The sequence below is a fragment of the Pelmatolapia mariae genome, linkage group LG1 (assembly GCF_036321145.2).
Source record: "Pelmatolapia mariae isolate MD_Pm_ZW linkage group LG1, Pm_UMD_F_2, whole genome shotgun sequence".
In the NCBI taxonomy this organism is placed as follows: Eukaryota; Metazoa; Chordata; class Actinopteri; order Cichliformes; family Cichlidae; genus Pelmatolapia; species Pelmatolapia mariae.
In genome coordinates, this window is record NC_086227.1 from 18,477,090 (window position 1) to 18,497,827 (window position 20,738).

At 42.2% G+C, this 20,738-nt stretch overlaps 1 protein-coding gene across 3 annotated transcripts in view; it reads left to right on the forward strand.

The window, feature by feature from the left end:
• ankrd11 (ankyrin repeat domain 11) overlaps nucleotides 1-19,692 on the forward strand; it is a 122,291-nt gene extending 102,599 nt beyond the window's left edge. For 2 of the 3 annotated variants that reach the window (XM_063474600.1, XM_063474607.1), the window contains 10 exons: nucleotides 2,888-3,061; nucleotides 5,039-5,239; nucleotides 5,348-5,490; nucleotides 6,463-6,610; nucleotides 6,738-11,187; nucleotides 11,284-13,963; nucleotides 14,056-14,154; nucleotides 14,478-14,621; nucleotides 14,713-14,805; nucleotides 14,984-19,692. In XM_063474600.1, coding sequence (XP_063330670.1) covers nucleotides 2,888-3,061; nucleotides 5,039-5,239; nucleotides 5,348-5,490; nucleotides 6,463-6,610; nucleotides 6,738-11,187; nucleotides 11,284-13,963; nucleotides 14,056-14,154; nucleotides 14,478-14,621; nucleotides 14,713-14,805; nucleotides 14,984-15,169 — 8,318 coding nt within the window. In that variant the 3' untranslated portion in view covers nucleotides 15,170-19,692. The remainder of the gene's footprint in view (nucleotides 1-2,887; nucleotides 3,062-5,038; nucleotides 5,240-5,347; nucleotides 5,491-6,462; nucleotides 6,611-6,737; nucleotides 11,188-11,283; nucleotides 13,964-14,055; nucleotides 14,155-14,477; nucleotides 14,622-14,712; nucleotides 14,806-14,983) is intronic. The other variant, XM_063474616.1, reaches the window with a different exon arrangement.
• The last annotated feature ends 1,046 nt before the right edge of the window (nucleotides 19,693-20,738 follow it).

Genomic DNA, 20,738 nt, shown 5'->3' on the forward strand with positions numbered 1-20,738 from the left:
ATTGCTCCATGCTCCCGTGTTACAGTCAGACCTGGTCAGGCTGGTTGGAGCGGTTCTTCTTGTCATGGTGTCTGTTGGCTAAGTGAAGCAGACAGTCTCTTTGTTTTGGCGTTAGCTCACACTGTCGTATTGTCTGTCTACCATATCAGAATCTGCCCCCATTATATCCCGACATTTGTGTTTGATGTGGTTCCCTCCCTCCTGGCTCAGGTAGGCAGGCCAGTCATGGGGTGATAGTCCCTACCCAGCTTTCCTTCCTTTTTCAGTCTCCTCCTCCCTTATCTTGTTAGTCAAGTTTCAGGCAGTAAGGAGAGTAAGGTTTCAACCCTGTCTTTAAGCTGAGTTATATCATTTTACTAAGCCACATAAAAGCCCTGCAGTTTTGCCTAAAAAGACATCCAGCAGACAGACATACTGTGTTTAATTTCTTTAATTCAGTAATCCACGTGTGACATGTTAATTTGATTTGTGTGGTGATAATTTAACACAGTTGCATTTTACCAAGCTTTTTTTCTTCAAATATTTTGATCCGTATCTTTCCTTAAAATTCCCACGATGATTAACCAGACAAAAATGTAGTGAAAGCAAAGTCACATCCCTTCCTTCATGAACTGAAGGAGCATATTTTTATGCTCATATTTCTCACAATATAATTATTGTTGCTTAGCTGGTGTTTCTTTTATAGTTTTCCCTTTAACATGGTGATCATACCTCCTGCAACTGCTGTATTTGATTATAATTATGCAGCACGGATTTATAGAAAGTGCTTCTTTTCTATTTAGAGTGGTCACCTAGAGTCTGATCTGTATCGCAGAAGGCCAGTTTTCTGCCACTGGTGATGAAGGTTGTATTAGAGACTTTGGTCTTGTATGTTTAGCAGCAGATCTCTTTAAGTGCAGCTGGGTAATAACTGCCTTCCTGCTTCTCAGTCTAATAAACATAGCTTGGAAAAGCTAGCTTAGCTCTTTCTCTGTTCTGCTGCTGAAAAAAACATGTTTGGGCTGTTTCTGTGGTCCCTGCTGTTAAAGGCTTAGCAGAAGGAATGTGTCTAAATGGCAAATGCTTTGGGGAACGTGAGACTGTATCAAAGAGGGGTGGAGGGTACATTAGCTGTAAGTATTCGCAGATGTTAGTGAAAGTTCATCAGCCCTGTACTTGCGAGTGGAAAAATATTTTCCTGGAAAGTCTTTAGACACCGGAAAGCTGCGCTGCCATGCTTCCTTCTTGCCTTATTTACTTGTGTTTGTGGCCTGCAGTGCTTCCAGTCTGGGAGTGAGAGAAGTCGCTCAGAAATCAGACTCAGACACATCTACTGGTCCACAGCGTCTTTGTACATGCACATCTGAATTTGCTTCTTCCTCCCTATGACCGGAGGCCTGTATTGTTGCTTGAATTATAACTGTGAGGTTTGATCCCCCTCGGTAATGAAGCGCTGCAGTCATGTGTAGCGTTACCCTCTGTATGGGTCATCAGATGGTATGTTGCCACTGAAAATAATTGCTGGGTGTGTCTTTGTGGAGCAGCTGCTTTTGTCCAGTAGCACTGTGTCTCCAGTAATCCTGGCAGGCAGGCAGGCATGTGGTGACCTTGGCAAGGCCATGTTGAATTGAAATGTACACCAGCTATTTCATAATAACTATGGTTGTGCCAAGTCACACCCTCTTTCCTTTTTTCCTCCATTCTGGCTGATTGGCTTGGAGACAGACAGACATAAACACACTGCCTGTTGGCCCCTCCCTTCTTTAAGGGCAGCTGGGTAATAACACAAAAGTCGCCCACTGGTGCCAACAAACCTCTCACACATACGGCTGCATTTACAGAATGCAGTAAGCGAGCAAGTCTTTGTTTTCTTTTTGTTTTTGTTTCACAGAAGCCTGTTTAGGTCGTAGGCATGGAAAGTAGCAAAGGGTATGCTATGGAATTTCAAAAAGAGGATAAAATGTGTGGAAATAAATAGGGAGAAACCCATTGATTTTGGTAAAATGAATACTTTTTGGTTTTGTTTTTTGGTTTGACAAAGTAAGCAGATTAAGAGCACTGCTTGTGAAATGCTTTTGTTGTTGTTGCTCATTTGGTGACTGAAAGATTGCCCCTGGTATATAGAAATGCCTCCCTGTGGGAAGAATAAAGTACCTTCTATCTCTCTGTAAATCTCTGTTCACACGTAGCAGTGCAGCCCTGAACTTTCCTCAGAATTACCTGGCAGCCAGTCTTGACCAGTCTAATGCTTGTGAGAATAGATCAGGTAATTTTTCATTTATTTATTTTTTTTAAATGAATGAATTCAATGGGAGTGTGTGGGCGTCGTGTGTGCCGCCTCCTGCTTTCTGTACGCAGGTGCCAGTCCTTGCCAAAACTAAGCAGGGTATTTCCAGTTTGACCATGTCACAAAGGACAACTTCAGATAATGCCCACATCTGATTCCCTCGGTCAGATTATGTTGACATTGTCTGAATTTCATTTATGAAAGCAGCTGTTCTCACATATACATGACACTTACTTGATTGGTGCCAACAGTAAAGAAGCTGTTTGGACTCAGTGCTGATCTACAGTACTCTATACTTTATCTGGAAAGTCATAAAACACCTTTGGAGATGTGTCATAGTGAATGTTTACTAGTTATTTATTGATTTATGAACTCTAATAATCTGTCTTTTAGAAACATTTGAAAGTGGTGTTAGTGCTGTGAGCCTTTAGTGTTCTTTTAAAAATTGCCAATTCATAACAGTTAATGTCTTCTACTGTTGTAGCACTAATAACGCTCCCGTTACTCTCCCTGTCCACATGGATCAGTAGATTAGATTTGTGAGTGTCTGTGTATGAGTGATCATGCAGCTTTTTGCACATGCAGCGATATTAACCTTGCTCCTCTCCTCTCTCGTTACAGAGAAACCAGGTCCAGAGCGGAAACGCATTAAAAAAGAGCCCACCAACACCCGGAAGGCAAGCTTGCCGTTTGGAATGGGGATGCCAGGGATCCGGGCCGGGTACCCCCTCTCCGAGCGGCAGCAGGTGGCCTTGCTCATGCAAATGACAGCTGAGGAGTCCGTCAACAGTCCAGGTGCGTGTTTATCATTTAGGCCACGTCTTCTGTGGATGGACAGCCGACATTGGGGGAAAAAGGATCGGAGGGAGCTTTTTACGTAGAATGCATGCATGGCAGACCAGTGAGGGTGGGCTGTAGGCTGGGGCTGATTGTTTTTGTGCATTTTCTGGTTTGAGCGTGTTGCCAGTTTGCTTTTCTTTTCTTTACTTTAAAAAAAAAAAAAAACACATCTCACTCATACTGTCCCTCTAAACAGAACCACTTTGTTAAAATTATTTCACATTTTAGCTGGAATCTAAACCTCTGATGTCAGTGTCAGTGATAGGTGTTTTAATGGTTGCATATTCGTGCCGCCACAGTAGTGGAGTTGTTTTTATAAAATTCTGTACATAAGGAAATGAAACCAGCTTTTCTGTTTGTACTGCGTCTGGGGCTGATGGCGTAATCTCACTATTTGGGCTAAATGACAACAGAGAAAGTGTTTAGTTATCCTTTCTGGTGTTAGATGATTATTTTTCTTATTATAAGTTTACTACCTTCCCATTTCTGCAAAAATTGTACTTTATTTTTGATCGACAGTAATTTAGCTGGAAGTTTTTCAGACTTGTGAAATATAACTATTGTTACAAGTAGGGCTGGGCCATATTATACCGTTCACGGTAATACCGGTATAATGTTGGGCAACGATAAGAAAATGAAATATCGCGATAGAATATGGGTAAAACACGCATGCGCAGTGCCTTTGTTTTCATATGCACATGGCGGAAAAAGCACGGGGGCGACAGAGAATGAGAAGGGCGAAAGCGGATCATTGAATGAAACGGATTAACCAGAATTGGGTTGTAAAAATGCTGCAACTTCAGTGATGCGGAACTGGTTCGGCTTTCGTCTGTCAGATACACAACAAAGCACTATTTTTGGTAGAGCATGCTAGCGGGTCATCGTTATTACCGTGTTTGTTGGAAAATACGGCACACTTAAAATCAATCCTTTGATTTTTCTGACAATCGACAGTGCCCCTTATAATCCCGTGTGCCTTATGTATGAATTCTGGTTGTGTTTACTGACCTCGAAATGATTTTATGTGGTACACGGCGCTCGAAAATCTGTCAAATGTTTTAGTACGACTTTGCTAAGCTACGAAGCCGCACCGCTTGATGGATTGTCGGAGCATTACGGCTATCGTAGGCAGGAGCCTCGTGGATTGATACGTACTGTGCTTCAACGTAATATTACCGTATTGCGTGTGTATAACCTCTTTTTAAGTTTTGTGGATATTATACATGGTTATGCTAAGGATATGTCGGCCAATTTCCACTGGAAATGCCTTTTCGTTAAACTGTCAGCAAGAAATTTGCACTGTTAAATTTTTATATAACTTTAATGCAAAAAACAGCTGCTTGTTTAAGTGAAAATACATTGATGGGTTTTTTTTGCATTAATAAAGTTGTGGAGTTGTAAAGTATTTTGTCTAGTGTCAATTATATCGTCAGTTATATCGTTATCGCAAATTTTCAAATGTATATCGTGATAAATATTTTTGGTCATATCGCCCTGCTCTAGTTACAAGTTTGTACTTTTTCCCCTTATTGTTGACATTTGAGACTGAATTAGTTTGATCCTACCTTATAACTGCTTTTATTTGTATGTTAATTTCTTTGTTGCCTGCCTGTGGGCATGGACATAGATTAAGCGAGTGTGTTTCAAATATCATTTGGGACAATAGCTGTACAAACTCAATAATGTAAATGTGATTAAGGATTGGGTTTAATCTTGTAAATGTGATGAAATAAGCTCAAGTAAAGTAGGTTCAGCAATTGTGCTGTTTATTGCTAGACTTTGATTGCCCCCTTCTGGCTGTAAGCAGTTATAGCACCTTGTTGTTCACAGTAGAAGTAGTAAACAAAACAAAAACAATTAGAGTAAATTCTCCCAAAAGAGTGTGACTGACTCTTGCAGCACTGAAGTAAAATATGCATGCCTTACCTACAGATACAACACCAAAGCATCAGTCACAGTCCAGTCTGGGTCAGAAGGGAACGCCAAACTCTGCATCTAAAACCAAAGACAAAGTGAATAAACGGAATGAGAGAGGAGAGACTCGACTGCACAGAGCAGCAATCCGTGGAGAGGTACGCCGCATCAAGGAGCTCATCAGCGAGGGAGCTGATGTGAATGTAAAAGACTTTGCAGGTAAGGGTATCTTTGTTTTATGCTTGCCTTTGCTTTGTGTGTGCAGCAGTGTACCATTGATTCATTTAGAGTTTACACTTCTCTGACTATAATTCTTCTTGTGTTCAGGCTGGACTGCATTGCATGAAGCATGCAACAGGGGGTATTATGATGTGGCGAAACAGCTGCTGGCAGCCGGAGCAGAGGTCAACACCAAGGGGCTGGATGATGACACCCCTCTACATGATGCATCGAACAATGGACATTTCAAGGTAAAAATAAATCCACCAAAGGTGTCTTGTGTCAGTGTTGCTAACAGTAAAGAACAAAATAGGTTTTCAGGCTTCAGAAGGCTGATTATTGCAAGTCTCTCAAAATGAAAATGTTAATAATTAGTGGCCCATTTGTGATCCATCAAAACAAGTTTGTCAGATTAAAACCAGAAGTTTTAAAAATGAGAAGATGGCTACAGAGTGAGTTTAGATGTGGTTTTGTTTAAATACTAGGTTAAATTGAATTGTACCACTAGTCTTTTTTTTTTTTCTTGAACTGTCCTCAAATTTACTACCCTTTCAACACCTTCATGGGAAAAATGTACACGCACCAGTGGAATACAGTAAAAATGTCAAATCTCACTACTTTTCTTCAAAATCAAATCCTGGCAGTGCATGGTTTTATACTGTAATGGCATTGAAATGAGATGTTGATGTTGTTTTAATGGAAGTCAATGAGACATTTTTGGCCACAAAGGTGTCCACAGGGAGCATCTGGAAGTAATGGTGTAATCAAATTTATAATCAAATTAATTTTGCTGCTGATCTTTGACATATCCAAGACTAATCACCACCAGTGTCAATAAAGTGTTGTTCCTGCCTGTCTGCAGCAGTGCTGTGTGAGGTTAAGATGGCACTGTTGGTATCAATACTGTCGCAAATTGATCCAATTAAACATTTAGTATTGATTAGTATCTGAGAATCTTTTTTAGACAACCCTACTAAGAAAACATCTTTGAAGACCACACCTTACTTTGTGCTATTTTGCAGATGTTAGAATTTGTCTCACTCTGATTCTCTTGGCCTGAAAGCAGCTTCAGACCATCATACTTTCTCATCTCTACACAGCTTTTGGCATTTTACTAAAATTGATTGCAGTACTCTTTATCCTATTAAGCTTTGAACCACTTGAGAAGTTGCTGATATTACCTTTTAAATTGCAAAAAATCATTAAAGTTTTATCCTTTTCAGGTGGTTAAGCTACTTTTACGGTATGGAGGGGATCCGCGTCAAAGCAACAGGAGAGGGGAAACCCCACTGAAGGTTGCCAACTCTCCAACTATGCTCAATCTGTTGCTGGGGAAAGGCACTTACACCTCAAGTGAAGAAAGTTCATCAGGTATGTGATTTTCAATCTTAAATCTTTGAGTCACCTAATTGCACGACTGTTACAAAAGTTATTCAAATAAATGAGGCTATAAGTAGTAAATTAATTGTGTCCTCTTTGTGCTCTTTATGTTCTACAGAATCTTCAGAGGAGGAAGACGCCCCCTCGTTTGCCCCGTCCAGCTCTGTTGATGGCAATAACACAGACTCAGATGTTGAGAAGGGCCCGAAGTTAAAAGGGAAAACCGCAGACCCTCCTAAATCTGCCGTCACACCTGTCAAAGATGAATACGAATTTGATGAGGACGACGAGGAGGAACGCGTCCCTCCCGTAGACGATAAACACCTCTTGAAAAAAGACTTCCGCAAGGACTCTGTAAGCAAGACCAACAGCTTCATCTCTATACCCAAGATGGAGGTTAAAACCTATTCCAAAAGCAACTCGCTCACACCAAAGAAAACTGGCAGGCGGATCATCTCTGACAGTAACAGTTCAGACGAGGATGATAGGACGTTGTGTTTCACGCCAGCGCCTACGCCACGGCAACAAGCCCAGCAAACAAATACTAAGACTAGAGACTCTGGCAGCATGAGCTCTAAACAACAAAAAGACAAGAATAAAGTCAAAAAGAAGCGAAAGAAGGAGAGTAAAAATAGTGTCAGTAAAGAAGTCCGGTTTGGTAAAGTCAACGACAAATTCTGTACGTCTGACTCCGATTGTGCGGATTTGGAGAGTGAGGACGATAAGGGCTCAAATAGCATAAAAGACTCTTCTGCAGCAAACCTGAAAGACTCTCCAGGCTTTAATGCTTCCTCCTCCTCCTCCTCCCATGGAAACTTGAACTCTCAGAAACAGACGCCGTCTTTAGCAGAACAGCATCCAAAGCAGTGGAGGACGGATAACTGGAAGACCGTGTCGTCTCCCACGTGGTCAGACGTCAGTTCTCTCTCAGATTCGGTCAGAACTAGACTGTCCAGTGAGTCTGACTACTCCTCTGCAGATTCCAGCGTGGAGTCGATAAAACAAGTAAAGAGGAAAGCGCAGGAAAACAAAAAGAAGAATAACAACATGCACAGTAACACTGTGGAAAAGAAAAACTCAGAGCTCTACAAAAATACAGAGAGCACCATCTCCAAAACTGACGTGGATGGCAAAGTGGTGAAAAAGCATAAAGTGAAGCACAAGCACAAAAATAAGGAGAAGGACAAAGCTCCTAGTCTAGTGCTTAATCAAGATATGAATGAGAAATTTGTTAAGAGCTATTCTTTTGATTTTGATGATTCGAGGCAAAAGTCCCTAATTGTTGAGTCAGAATCACCAGCTGAGAGCAAAGTCAAATTATCCAAACACGAAAAAGACCATTCGAAAAAGGAGGACAGGTTTTCAAAAACAAAGTCTGAGGATAAGGATTGGTCCTCGGGAAAAGACCTGCACAGAACAACAAAAGAGGAGAAAAACAAGAAAACAAAGGACTCCACGAAGGACAAGTTAAATAAGGAGGAGAGGGAAAAGCCTATAAAATCTGACAAGGAGAGGAACGTCAAAGAGAAGGAGAAACCCAAGGAAGATAAACAAAAAGCTCACAAAGAGGAGAAAAAGAAAAAGTCTAAGGAGAAGTCCTCCTCAAAGACAGACAGGAAAAGTGAGCAGAAAGAGGAAAAACATCTGAAGGCGGACAAGGACAAAAATGCCAAGGAGGATAAGGAGAAGTGTAAAAAAGACAAAGTACAGAAAGAGGAGTCTGAGTACGAAAGCTATGACGTTAATCGTTTCCTCAACTTGGAGGACACAAAACTCAGTGCCTCCGATGACCATCATGACAGATGGGGCTCTGAGATGTCCTCTGACTCCTCCCTCTATGGCGACGACAGCTGGGACGCTCCTGTCAAAGAGTACAAGGACTACAAAGCCAATAATTCTGTTAAACTTATTGTTGAGACTGTTAAGGAGGAGACAAGGAGGAAAGAAAACAAAGTCAAGGACAAGAAATCAGATCACAATGAGAAAAGATCAGAAAAGGAGGCTACTTCTAAGAAAAAAGACAAGGACCCTTCGGAAAAGACAAACGAAAAGAAGAAAGACTGGTCAGAAAAACAAAAATTAAACTCCAGCCACTCAGTTGAGAAAGATAAGAAGAGGAAAGAGTCCACGGAGGCAGCCAAGGACAAAAAAGACAAGGATTCTCTGGACAGCAGTCGAGACCGTAAAGACTCTTATGAGTTCATGAAAGAAAGAAAGGATATCAAAATCAAGCAGGAATCGATAAGAGATGAATATGGCAATGATACTTTCTTCAAAGACATTGATCCTGTCAGTAAATCATGTGATATCAGAGAAAGGAACCACTCTGGGAAGGAGAAAGAAAAGAAGGGTGAGGGAATGGAGAAACGAGAAAAGACAAAAGCTGACAAGCACAAAGAGAAAACAAAAGACAGAGGAGCTGATCAGGAGAAGGACAAGAGTGATAAAAGCTCCACAGATAAAACTGTCAAGGATAAAGATGCTGACCGGAGTACCAAAGACAAGAAGGAGGGGGCCAAAGACAAACATAAAGACTCTCATGGCAAAGACAAAGATCGAAAGATGTCTTCAGAACAGACAAAGGAAAAGAAAGAGAAGGCATCTCAAGACAAACATTCAGATCGGGAGAAAGATTTCTTGGAGGTAAAGAAAGAGGAAAGAAAAACTGAGAAGATCCGGGAGAAAACGTGGTACAAAATAGCCGACATATTCACTGATGAAAGCGATGATGACGACGACAGCTACAACGGTGGGGTACTGGTGTCTGATTCCATCAGAAAAGATTCGACACCTGATCAAGATGAGCTGGATCACTTCCCTTCAGAAAAAAGAAAATCTTCTGCAGATAGTAAACATAACACAGAAAAGGCAAAAGACAAAGAGCACAAAGACAAGAAGAAGGATAAGGCCACATTTGACACAGGTAAAGAGAGGAAAGGCTCCCAGGAGAAACACGGCAAGGACAGGAAAGACCCAGTAGATACAAAACATAAGGAGAGGAAAGACAGGATGTCAGTGGACTCAAACCAAGAGAAGAAAAACAAGCAGAAGCTTCTGGACAAAAGGGACACGAGCGAGGAAAAAACCAAGAGCAAATATAAAGACAAGCAGGACCATTCCAAGGAAAGAAAGCCCTCGAAAGGAAGCGGGGAGAATGAGAAGTCCCTCTTAGAAAAACTGGAGGAGGAGGCTATGAATGACTACAAGGATGACTCCAATGACAAGAACAGTGAAATCTCCTCCGACAGTTTCACTGACAGAGGTCACGATCCGGTCCTCACCAGTTACTATGACTCAATCAGCCTGCCTGACATGGCCGAGGACAGAAGAGACTCCCTGTCCATATCTACGCCACAAGACAAGTTCAGAGAGAAAGAGAGGCATCGGCACTCCTCTTCGTCCTCATCCAAGAAAAGCCATGACAAGGAGAAGGAAAAGACAAAAAAAGACAAAGGAGACAAACGTGACAAAACAGAAGAAATCAGAGAGTCCTACGGCCGCAGAGAGAGCCTGCCTTTTGAGAAAGAGCCTATGCCTCTAGAGGCAGACCCTTACACATTCCCATACGGAGGTAAGGGAGACGGAGAGGACGACTTCGATAAGACATTAGAATTTGAGAAGGAGATGTCCAAAAAGGACAAAGACAAAGGAACTGGTGTCATAAGTGACAGAATGAAAGACAAAAAGAAAAAGGAGAAGCATAAAGAAAAAATTAAGGAAGAGAAGAATAAATATATCGATGGCTTTGGGTCATTTAAACACTCCAAAGATGACACAAAGTCAGGGTTGAAAGACAGCCCACAGGTCACTGTTCTGAAGGACCGGTCAAAGGAAGACAGTCCTAAATTTGATATGAAAAAAGACAGAAATCGGGATACGCTAGACAAAGACAACAGACTGGACCACAATAAATCTAAGGCTAAGGATGAAAATGAAAAGCTCTCTCAGCCCAAAGACAATGCAAGGAAAGATAATCGACCACGTGAAAAACTGTTGGTTGATGGGGATTCTCAGATGACAAGTTTTGGTCAGATGTTGAGCCAGAAAGACCAGGAGAATGAAGAGCGTCTCAAGAAATACAGAGAAAAAATGAAGCAGATGGAGAAGCTTAGACCCAAGTCTGGCGACCCGAAACTAAAAGACAAAACCAAGTCTACAGAGGAAATACGGAAAAGCCGCAGTGAGCTGTCATCCAAGAAATCTAACAGCCTTGAGTCTGGTCTTAAAGAGAAGAAGCTGAAGGATGTTGGTCTCCCGGTCCAAATGATGTCTCCAGGCAGAAAGTTCCAGTCTACTGATAATCAGAACTCAAAGGATTGGCTCCCTGGCCACCAAATCAAGGACAACCTCCCTGCTTCTCCCAGGCCAGATCAAAGCAGGCCAACTGGTGTTCCCACACCTACACCTGTCATGTCATGCCCCAGCTTCGAGGACGTAATGCAAACTCCACGTACACCATCTTGTAGTGCAGAGGATTACCCTGACATTATGCTGGATCCGCTGGACTGTCAGAACTCGTCTGCAATGACTATGTCAATGAATGCCTGCTCCCCATCCTTCTTTGAAAGGTATTTTAATACTCAGACGCACTGCATGTTACTAATGTTATAGTTTGATTGTTTTGGACTGAGGCTTAATGTTTTGTTTTTCTCTTTGTCCACTAGCAGGTACTCTAACCCCCAGACTTTTCCGGAGGGCACATGTCCTACCCCTGCGAAGAACCTCCAGCTCCCCCTTGTCAGTCGTTCTGCATCCTCTGATGTCCGCCGCCCTCTAGAAGATGAGTTCAAGGCAGAGGCAAACAAGTTTCTTCGACAGCAGAATGATCCAGGGGCTGAATTTGATCAGACGTCTGCTTGCCAGCCTCTCGAGGACAAATCTGCAACTCTGGATAGATTGGAGTTGATGTCTACGTATTTTCCCCCAATAAGGGTACCGTCGCCTCGGCGGGAGCCATCCTATCAAACACCAGATGCAGCAACACCAACTCTTGCTGGCAGCGACGGTAATGAACACCTTCCTGAAAGTGTGTACAACAATTTCTTGCCCAAACCGTCAACACCAGTTCACAGGCCAGACCCCCAGGAGCCATGCTTTGACATTGCAGCACCACCAACTCCAGCTCCAGCTGCCTTGCCACCCTTGGATATCGATGACATCACGGAGCACCACCACAGCGAGCCTAATCTGGTCGTCTCAAATCTTCCATCTGTCACAGAAGAACAAGAACAGGAAGAAGAAGAGGAAGAGGAAGAGGAAGAGGAAGAGGAGGAGGAAGAGGGCGACATGGATGAGAGACTTGATGGACAGCACTGTGCAGTGGATGAGCCGGACCAAACAAGGGAGCCATGCTCGTTTTCTCCTCAAGTTGAAGATCCTTTGCAGAAGAGCTGGCCTGCAGAGTCTCCAGACCAGCATGAGCCAGAAGTCCACCAACTGTCCCCCACACATGCTGCAGCTGACCACGGAGAGAACTGTTTCGATCACAACATGGGTTGGAACAATGACATGGACATGAAATCTCCCCACAGGACATATGGAGAAATAGAGGCTGCTGTCTCCAAAATAACCAGCCCTTACTCCCATTCTGATAATGACATGCAGCCCTTGTCTGGACACCCCTCTGTCACTTCCCCTTATGCTACCTGGAGCAGGTGGCACAAAGATGACCCAGAGGACTTTGATGAGCAGAAGGAGGCTGTGGCTGATATACCCTCTCCAGAGAGGCCAGACGCTGCTATGGATGAGGACCCCAACTATTTAAACAACTCTTCTTCCTCCAATAGGCTGGAGTCCTTCTTTCCGGACTGCAACAAGCCGAGCATCGAAGAGGGACACCAGATGGAGACAGAGACAACATGTGTGGAACCAGACAGCAGACAGAGCACACACAGTTTCAGTGCTAACACAGAAACTCACATGGCTCCAGCTGTGGGCCCTGAGCCTGTGGTTCCCTGGGAAGATCCATTTTCAGCTGATGAAGATGACCTGGGACCTTTCTCCTTGCCTGACCTTCCACTGCCAGACAAGTCAGAGGAAGCTGAGTCTGGGGAACCTGAACTTGCTGATCACAACAAGAGTGTGTCGACCCACATTAGACACACTATTACAGACAGAGAGGATCTGGACATCATGGAAGTAGACCTGCCAACCCTAGCAAAGACCTCACGCTCTGCTGGAGACTTAGGCTTAGGGGAATCTGCTAGACAGGACTTTGTTGTGCCATCACCACGTGCCCCTTTCCAGCAGGAATTGGACCCTGAGCCTCAAAGTGTGCCTGTCAACAGCTCAGTGGGACTTAACCAACAACAGAGCAGTATTTTGGAAAGAAAACTACCTTACGGGGGATCGGATGAGTCTGATCCCAGCATGTTGTATACATCTGTAAAATCAGATGCCAGTCAGCAACCACATATACAGATGCATTCACACTCTGAGTCATTGCATATAACCCTGGACTCTGTGCCTGCTGTCAAGCCAGACACGAGACAGGAGGAGATGCCTGAGGCTGTACCAGAGCCTGTGTCCTGCAGTCCTCTTCCTCAGATCCCAGAAGTGGTCACCCTCTCCACCTCTGTGGAGCCACAGGACACTCAGGACACATCCAAGCAAACACTGGTGACCTTGACCACAGTGTCCACCCCTGTAGATGTTCCCAAGAAGGTGGATGAAATCCCGCAAAGGATGACCCGAAATCGCGCCAAGAACAATCCCGCTGCTGCTTTTGCTGTTGCCACCCCTCCTACCTCTAGCATAATAACCTCGTCTACCGCTGCCACCTCAGTGACAACCAGCCCGGTGGTGAGCATTAACCCAGTTCCTACTAGAACCCCAACACCCACCTCAGCATCTTCCTTTACAGCTCTGAAGAAAGAGAAAGACTCTGGGCTTAGTGTCCCGTCTACTGCTTCTAATTTGACTCCAGCAGTATCTGTGACGACTTCTACGGTGGTTATCAGCAAGACAACAAAAGGTCGTCCTCTTCCTGTCGACGAAGAGGAATCTCAAACCCAGCACCCACGAAAGAGGAAGTTTCCACGTTCTACAGGACAGCAAGTTCAGGTTCAGCTGGTAAATACAGCCATGCAGCAGACCAGGGAGATGATACAGCAGACTTTAGCTGTAGTGGTCAATGCCATCAAGCTAGACGACATTGAACCCTACCGCAGCGAACGTTCCAACCCGTACTTTGACTATCTGCAGATTAGGAAGAAGATTGAGGAAAAGAGGAAGATTCTCTGCTACATCACGCCTCAGGCTCCACAGTGTTACGCTGAATATGTAACCTACACCGGCTCCTACCTGCTTGATGGCAAGCCTCTCAGCAAGTTGCACATCCCTGTGGTAAGTTCTGGTGTCTTTGGACCATTTCAAAATAATCTTATCCTGCAGTGTAATGGTATTAATGCTGTGCTGTGCTGTGTTTTGCTCATCAGATTGCTCCACCTCCATCACTGTCAGAACCTCTGAAGGAGCTCTTTAGGCAACAAGAGGCAGTAAGGGGCAAGCTTAGGTTGCAACACAGCATAGAACGGGTAAGAAAGTGTCATTTATACTTCAGAATCATTCACTGTCCTAAATTCACTTATTCGTCACTCCTTCCCTGCTTTTTATACATTCAGCAATACACATGTGCACCAAACGCTGGGAGCACTTCTTTGATAAAAGATCAAAGCCTTTCTTAAATTGAAATGCAAGTGAAATCGGCATAGTCCCCACGCCTTGGTGAAGCCAAAGTGAACAAATCTGTTTCATATATCTTACTTACTTGAATGACAGCCATTTGTTTGACGCAATGATGTTACTCTTCATATCATCAATGTTTTTTTTCTTTCTGTGTTGTGCTTGCTGTTCACAGGAGAAGCTGATTGTTTCATGTGAACAGGAGGTTTTAAGGGTCCACTGCAGGGCAGCCAGAACAATAGCCAATCAGGCTGTGCCGTTCAGCGCCTGCACCATGCTGTTGGACTCTGAAGTGTACAATATGCCATCGGAGAGCCAGGTGGGAAATGTATCAGTATCTCTAAAACCATCAGTTAAGTATTTCTATGTCCATTACTTAGTCCACATTCTTATTTTTTCTGCATTCTTAGGGTGATGAGAACAAATCTGTGAGAGATCGCTTCAATGCGCGGCAGTTCATTTCCTGGATCCAGGACGTGGATGATAAATACGACCGCATGAAGGTAAATACTGGCACTTTGCACAAAATAACAGATAATAGAAGCACAAAGTAACAACCACTGACTTTGCTAAATGCCATCTTGCTGCCGATATTACATATTTAATGGTACATCTCTACATATGAGAACCATGACCTGTGTGCATAGTCACTAGATTCATGCTATGCTTTTCCTTCCCCAGACGTGTTTGTTGATGCGACAGCAGCACGAGGCAGCAGCTCTCAATGCGGTGCAAAGAATGGAGTGGCAGCTGAAAGTCCAAGAACTGGACCCAGCAGGGCACAAATCCCTGTGCGTCAACGAAGTGCCGTCCTTCTACGTGCCAATGGTCGATGTCAACGACGACTTTGTCCTGCTGCCCGCGTGACATACCGCTTCCCACAGAGAGAAAACTTAGTCTCAATCACTTCTTATCGAAGAGACTTCGTTGAACCGAACGAATGGAAAGGGCTAGCAAGTTTGAGAGAGGACCATAGAGGGGGAAAAAATTTATTCTCTAGAAAAAGAATAAAGCTGAAAAACTTGCTCTCGATTCCCTTCCGTGAAGAAAGAAAAAAAATGTTTTTAATGGGGGAAAAGAAAATACACAACTTGCACTTTCATCCTCAAAGTTTTTATGCGTTTGTTTGATCAGAGTGAGAGAAGCAGAAACAGTTTTTGCTTTGAGGCTCTGGCACTGGGACACACCTCCTCATCGCTTAGTTTTGGTGAGACGGAGGACAGATTTATTTTCTGCATTCGTTTGTGGTTCCTGCTTCAGTACCCACCACCACCGCCGCTACTGTGGGATCTACCAGAGAAGAGCTCTCCCAACAGAGTGGTGCCTGTCCTGGGGGGAGGACTGAGGAGACGCCTCCTTCTTTTTGACACGAGTCTCCACGTGGGCCAGGAGATCTTGACAGAGTCCAGCGCTGACCCAGAGGCAGCCAGTGGAGCCGCGGTGAATTGTGTGGATCCTTAAATTGATCCAGGAGGTTAGAAGCAGCCACTTTCAGGGCTATGAGACCCAGATACCCAGACGACGCCCTCTCTGTTCACACTGCACCGGGCCTGGCTAACCAGTAGTGAAACAAAGGCTGCAGCAGGTTGGAACAAAGCAAGAGAGGGTGGGGGTCACGATGTGTGTGCACGTCAGGGCCCAGTGTCTGAGAGGAAGAGACCGTTTGTGCAGCCTCTCAGCCTGGCTTAACAAAAGAGGACATGAACGGATCTCTGAGGACAGACCGGAGTGTTCCTCAGCGATCCCGCTCGTTCCACCACAAAACACATCAGACCGCCATGGACTGCAAAAAGGAAAAAAAAAAAAGGAAAAAAAAAAGAAACCACACACACACGACAGGACAACCAGAAGAAACAAACACAACGAATGTTGAGATTTCAAAGAGACTATTTGAGAAATTGTGGTTTTTGGCAGGAGGAGAGAAATATTGTTTTTGTCTATTTCTTTACTTGGGCATTTCATTGTTTCTGAGGAAGTGACTTGAAACACTACAGAGCCAATATTAGTTTAATGGAAAAAACAAACAAAAGAAAACTGAAAAAAAGTTGTATTCCGTAAATTATGTACAGTTTTTATATTCGTTAACCAATGTATTCTTGCTGCCTTCTAGATAATTTATTTTGCCACACATTACTGCACAGTTGTAAATAACCTATGTACTGTAATATCACTCAGTTAAGTGTAAAGAAAAAAAAACATAAAAGAAATAAAAATTATCTTTTTATGTACAGTTCACTTTTGGGCAGCACTTTCCCCCTTCATATCCATGGGCCAAAACATGTACACGATTCTGTCAGTATTGAAAGACTCCAGTGCACAGTTGTATAATCCCATCTTTCGACTCAATCCGGGGTTAGGTAAAGCGGCTCACCTGGACCCGAGTCACCGCAACACAAGCAGCTGACAGAGAACACTTCTGGATTCAAATGGGCCTCTCACGGGCCGACAACCATACAGCCCCCTCAGATGTAGCAGAATAGTTGTTGAGGATTTATTTAAAGAATAGACAGAGGATTATTATTCATTGCTTTACTACACAATTATATCTGAAAATTTTCGAACCAAGAAAATGCCTTTTTCAGTGAAAAAAAAAATGTACTCATTGTTGGGCAAAGTCACACAGAAGTATATAAATAAATATATATATATGGGTGGAAGAGAGATGTCATTCACAAGCAAAACCATATGAGTGTAGAACTGTTTGAAATTATTATTTCGCTTGTTTTAATTTAAAGAAAAAATTGGACTTTTTTTTTTTTTTTTTTTAATGAATCATCGCACAACATCACCGTCTAAAACCAACAAGACATGGGTCTTTCAGCGCTTCACTACTCGTCCTGTCCTCCCAGTGTCTGACTTCACATTGAACTGACTGAAGAGTTGTAACAGCCGCAGAGACATTTTCATTCCTCACTGACTCCTAAAAACACTGTCAGTCTGTCAGCCCCTTATGTCACAGTACTGGTGAGCAGCTTATTTTCATGGTGCTGTTACAACTTTTACTCACTAGGTGGTGCCAGTGTGTCAGAAAGAAAAACACTTATTCATGGCTCAGCAGACCTGAGGCCTTCCACTTAGACGGGTGTTTTTAAAGTAGATTTTAAAGGTGTTAATTTCCATGGTAGGACTCCAGTACAACACCCACTTAAAATCACGAGAATAGGCTCAACAACCAAGTCACGTTGTCCTCCTTTTTTATTTTTTATCCTACAAGGGGCTGGGGCTAGTGTGGTCAGGGATTTTAAATGTTTCGGTTACTTCCTGTTATTATTCAGTTGTGTGGTGTCTTGTGTCAGGCCCGAGGAGACAGGTTACCAGACTCAAATCTTCTCAGAACAAACCAAAAAGTGAACAGACGTCAACACAAGCAGTGGAGGGGGGAAGAAATAGGTTAATGCTGAGTAGACTGATTTTTAAAAACTAAAGGATCCCATTGAACCGTTGATTTGTGATGACTTGTATTGGTTCTCTGTTTTTAGTGGGTTTTGAAAAGCTTTCCCGACCTGCCCCACGCACACGGTCTCGTGTGTGAAAGCTGCTCACGTATCCTGATGGCAATATTCTGATCCTAAACTTTTAAGTTATTTACACACTGTCAGTCAGCATAGCTGTGTATGGTATGTCTAGTCAAGTGCAATGGTTGTTGCTATTACACTGTGCAGACAAGGTGGCTAGATGTATTGTCCTGGGTATTATTTTTTTTCTTTTAATTTTGAGACACACACACCCTGGTTTGGTATATGTTTGGAAACAAAAAGTCTAAAAAATTTGTTTTTTAAAACTCATGTTTTTATTTTACTGTTGGTTTCTTACAGTTTTGGGGACGAGGGTCAGGGGTGTCTTTTGTTCAAGAATCCTTGTGTGTTTTTTAGCAAAAAGTGTATGTAGCTTTGAATGTTGTTGTGTTTTATCTTTGGGGGAGGGAGGGGGAAAGGTTCTGTTCTGTATAAAAACCAGTGGCATGTCAATCACGTTGCTTATTGAGCAGAATGTATACCGCTACAACGCCCTGACCGACACCCTCTCACTATTGTTTACAACACATCGAGAGCGTTTCCGTTTTGAGTGGCACCTTTCTTTTCTTTTCTTTTTTTCTTTTTTAAATTTTTTTTTTTTTTTTTTTAAACAAAACATAAAAACGGTTTTATAGCCCTGCCTTTGTTCGTACTTCTGCCATCGTTCGTATGTTTAACAACCCACAAAGGCTTGAAATGGTGATGGTCGACACAGCCGACAGGTGATCTCCCTCCCCCCTTCCGTTCCCCAGCTGCACAGAGCAATAGACCAAACACACATCCATTCACTTTGATCATCCGGCGTGAATATTCGGCTAAGATACAGAGACACACAGCAGATGCACAGTAGAGCTCTTGGCCGTGGTGATACGGATGCTAGCCTGACACCACCTCAGTCAGCAACATATTACCTCTACTCTACTCACATTCGCTCATAATGTTTGTTTTTAGACTTGTTGTGTTTTCTTACTGGACATAAAAATATACATGATTTAGTTTCATTATGTAGAATCACGATTTCAAGCCTTTTTGTTTTTTCTAGTTTTGTTTTGTTTTGTGTTTAGTTTTTTTTAATTCAAACCCAGATTGTAGCTGTTTCTTTGTTCCTTTTTATTTTATTTTTTAGAATGGATTATGACTAATAAAAAGCATGGAGAACTACTCTTTTAAATGGTGAGAAATAACCTATTTATTATCATTTATTTTGTTTTCTTTTTGTTTTGTTTTTTTTCTGGCACCTGTGGTATGTTTTGAGTTGAAGTTGGTCTCCGCTGTGTAAATTTTCCTCCTTGTAATGCGTGAAAGAGACATACTGTACATAGCTCTGTAAATAAAACCTCCCAGGACGTTTTGCACCCTCCTCTTTGTACTAGTCTGAAAAATTGCGTAGAATGTGGGGTTCTAACAGCAACGGGCCGTGTCGCGCTCGCTGCAGGTGATTATGATGTAACAATGTAACATTTTTTTTCTTTTTTTTTTCTTTTTTTTTAATTTGTACAATGTAGTTTATTTGTGTACATATTGATGGAGCAGCTAAAGGGGGGAGGGGTGGTTCACGATGGGTTTGTTGATGCTATCGTCAGTGCTGTAACAGAAATCCAGTACTTTCACCTCTAGCTGTTGTTGATTTCCTGCAAAAAAAAAAAAAGTGACAAAAAAAATTAAACGTGGAAAAAAAGACACAAAAAATTTAATAAAAAAGCAAAAACAAAAAAGAGAGAAACTGAAAATGAGTATGGACGGGGGGAAAAAAAAGACTAAAACTGAAAAGTAAAAATTCTAAATTGTTATTTTCTACAGTTGCATGTACAGAGAGCGCGAGAACTGCTGTTGTTCCTCAGAGATTATGTTCGTTAATAAAATTTTGAAATATTACCAGCTGTTCTCTGCATTTTGGTTTTTGTGTTTGCCCAGAGTTATTGTAGTTTTGTGTTGTTGTTTTTTTTTTCTTTTTGTCTCATTTTGGACTGTTTCAGTTCATGTTTTTTTTTTTTTTTTTAAATAATGAGTTTCAGTTTATTATTTTTCAGTGTTAGATTGTTCCTTTAATTATTATTTTAATTCATATATTTAATTATTCTGTGGAGGATGTCAGAGGCAGGATTTTGGAAAATCTGTGCGGTTCACTCACAGACTTGGAGACATGCAAAATGTCAAACATGTCCATCAAAGCCTCATCAGGCAAATTGCATCTTTATCAGCCTCATCGTTACTAAATTAACAAATGCTAAAACTAAAGCTATTTTGTCTATAATATTATTTTTATTATAATTACATTTTCCAAGATCACAAAAGTGATTTAGTTTTTACTTATTTCAAAAGCTTTTAGTTAATTAAAATGGTTTGTCACATCTAGTTTTTAACATTTACATTGAAATATATTGAAATAACATCCTTTCATATTTGAATAGCTCCAGTTAAGTACAGAATAACATCTGCATAATGGCAAATTAAAATTATCACAAAGGTTTTTTTAAAATATAAAAAATTGCAGTTTTTAAATTTCCATTAAAAAATTTTAACAGGAAAGTGTTTAAGGTAACAAGCATGTCTGTTTTCTTTAAGGCAGAGCAGTTGCGCAAACAACCCAAAAGGCCTGTTTAGAGTCCTGGTTATGCCGCTCGTCTTCACTCCAAAGATGTGTTTCTATTGATAGCAGGATGACGTGTTTGGTGTCCAATCTTTGTAGCGTTTCACAATCTAAATGTCTGAAGTATCTAGTGGTGGATTTGGTGCTTGAGTTAAACTCATAGCTTGGAAGAGTCAACTGAGTCAACTTTAATATTTCTGTGTAAATCGGATTTTTGACCTTAATTACCAGCCCTCCTTTAACTCATGCCCAGAGGACTTCTGTCTGCTAACAGATTACATAACACTGCCTCACCTATTTATGGATTTCATTCCAGCTGATAAGGTGAGCT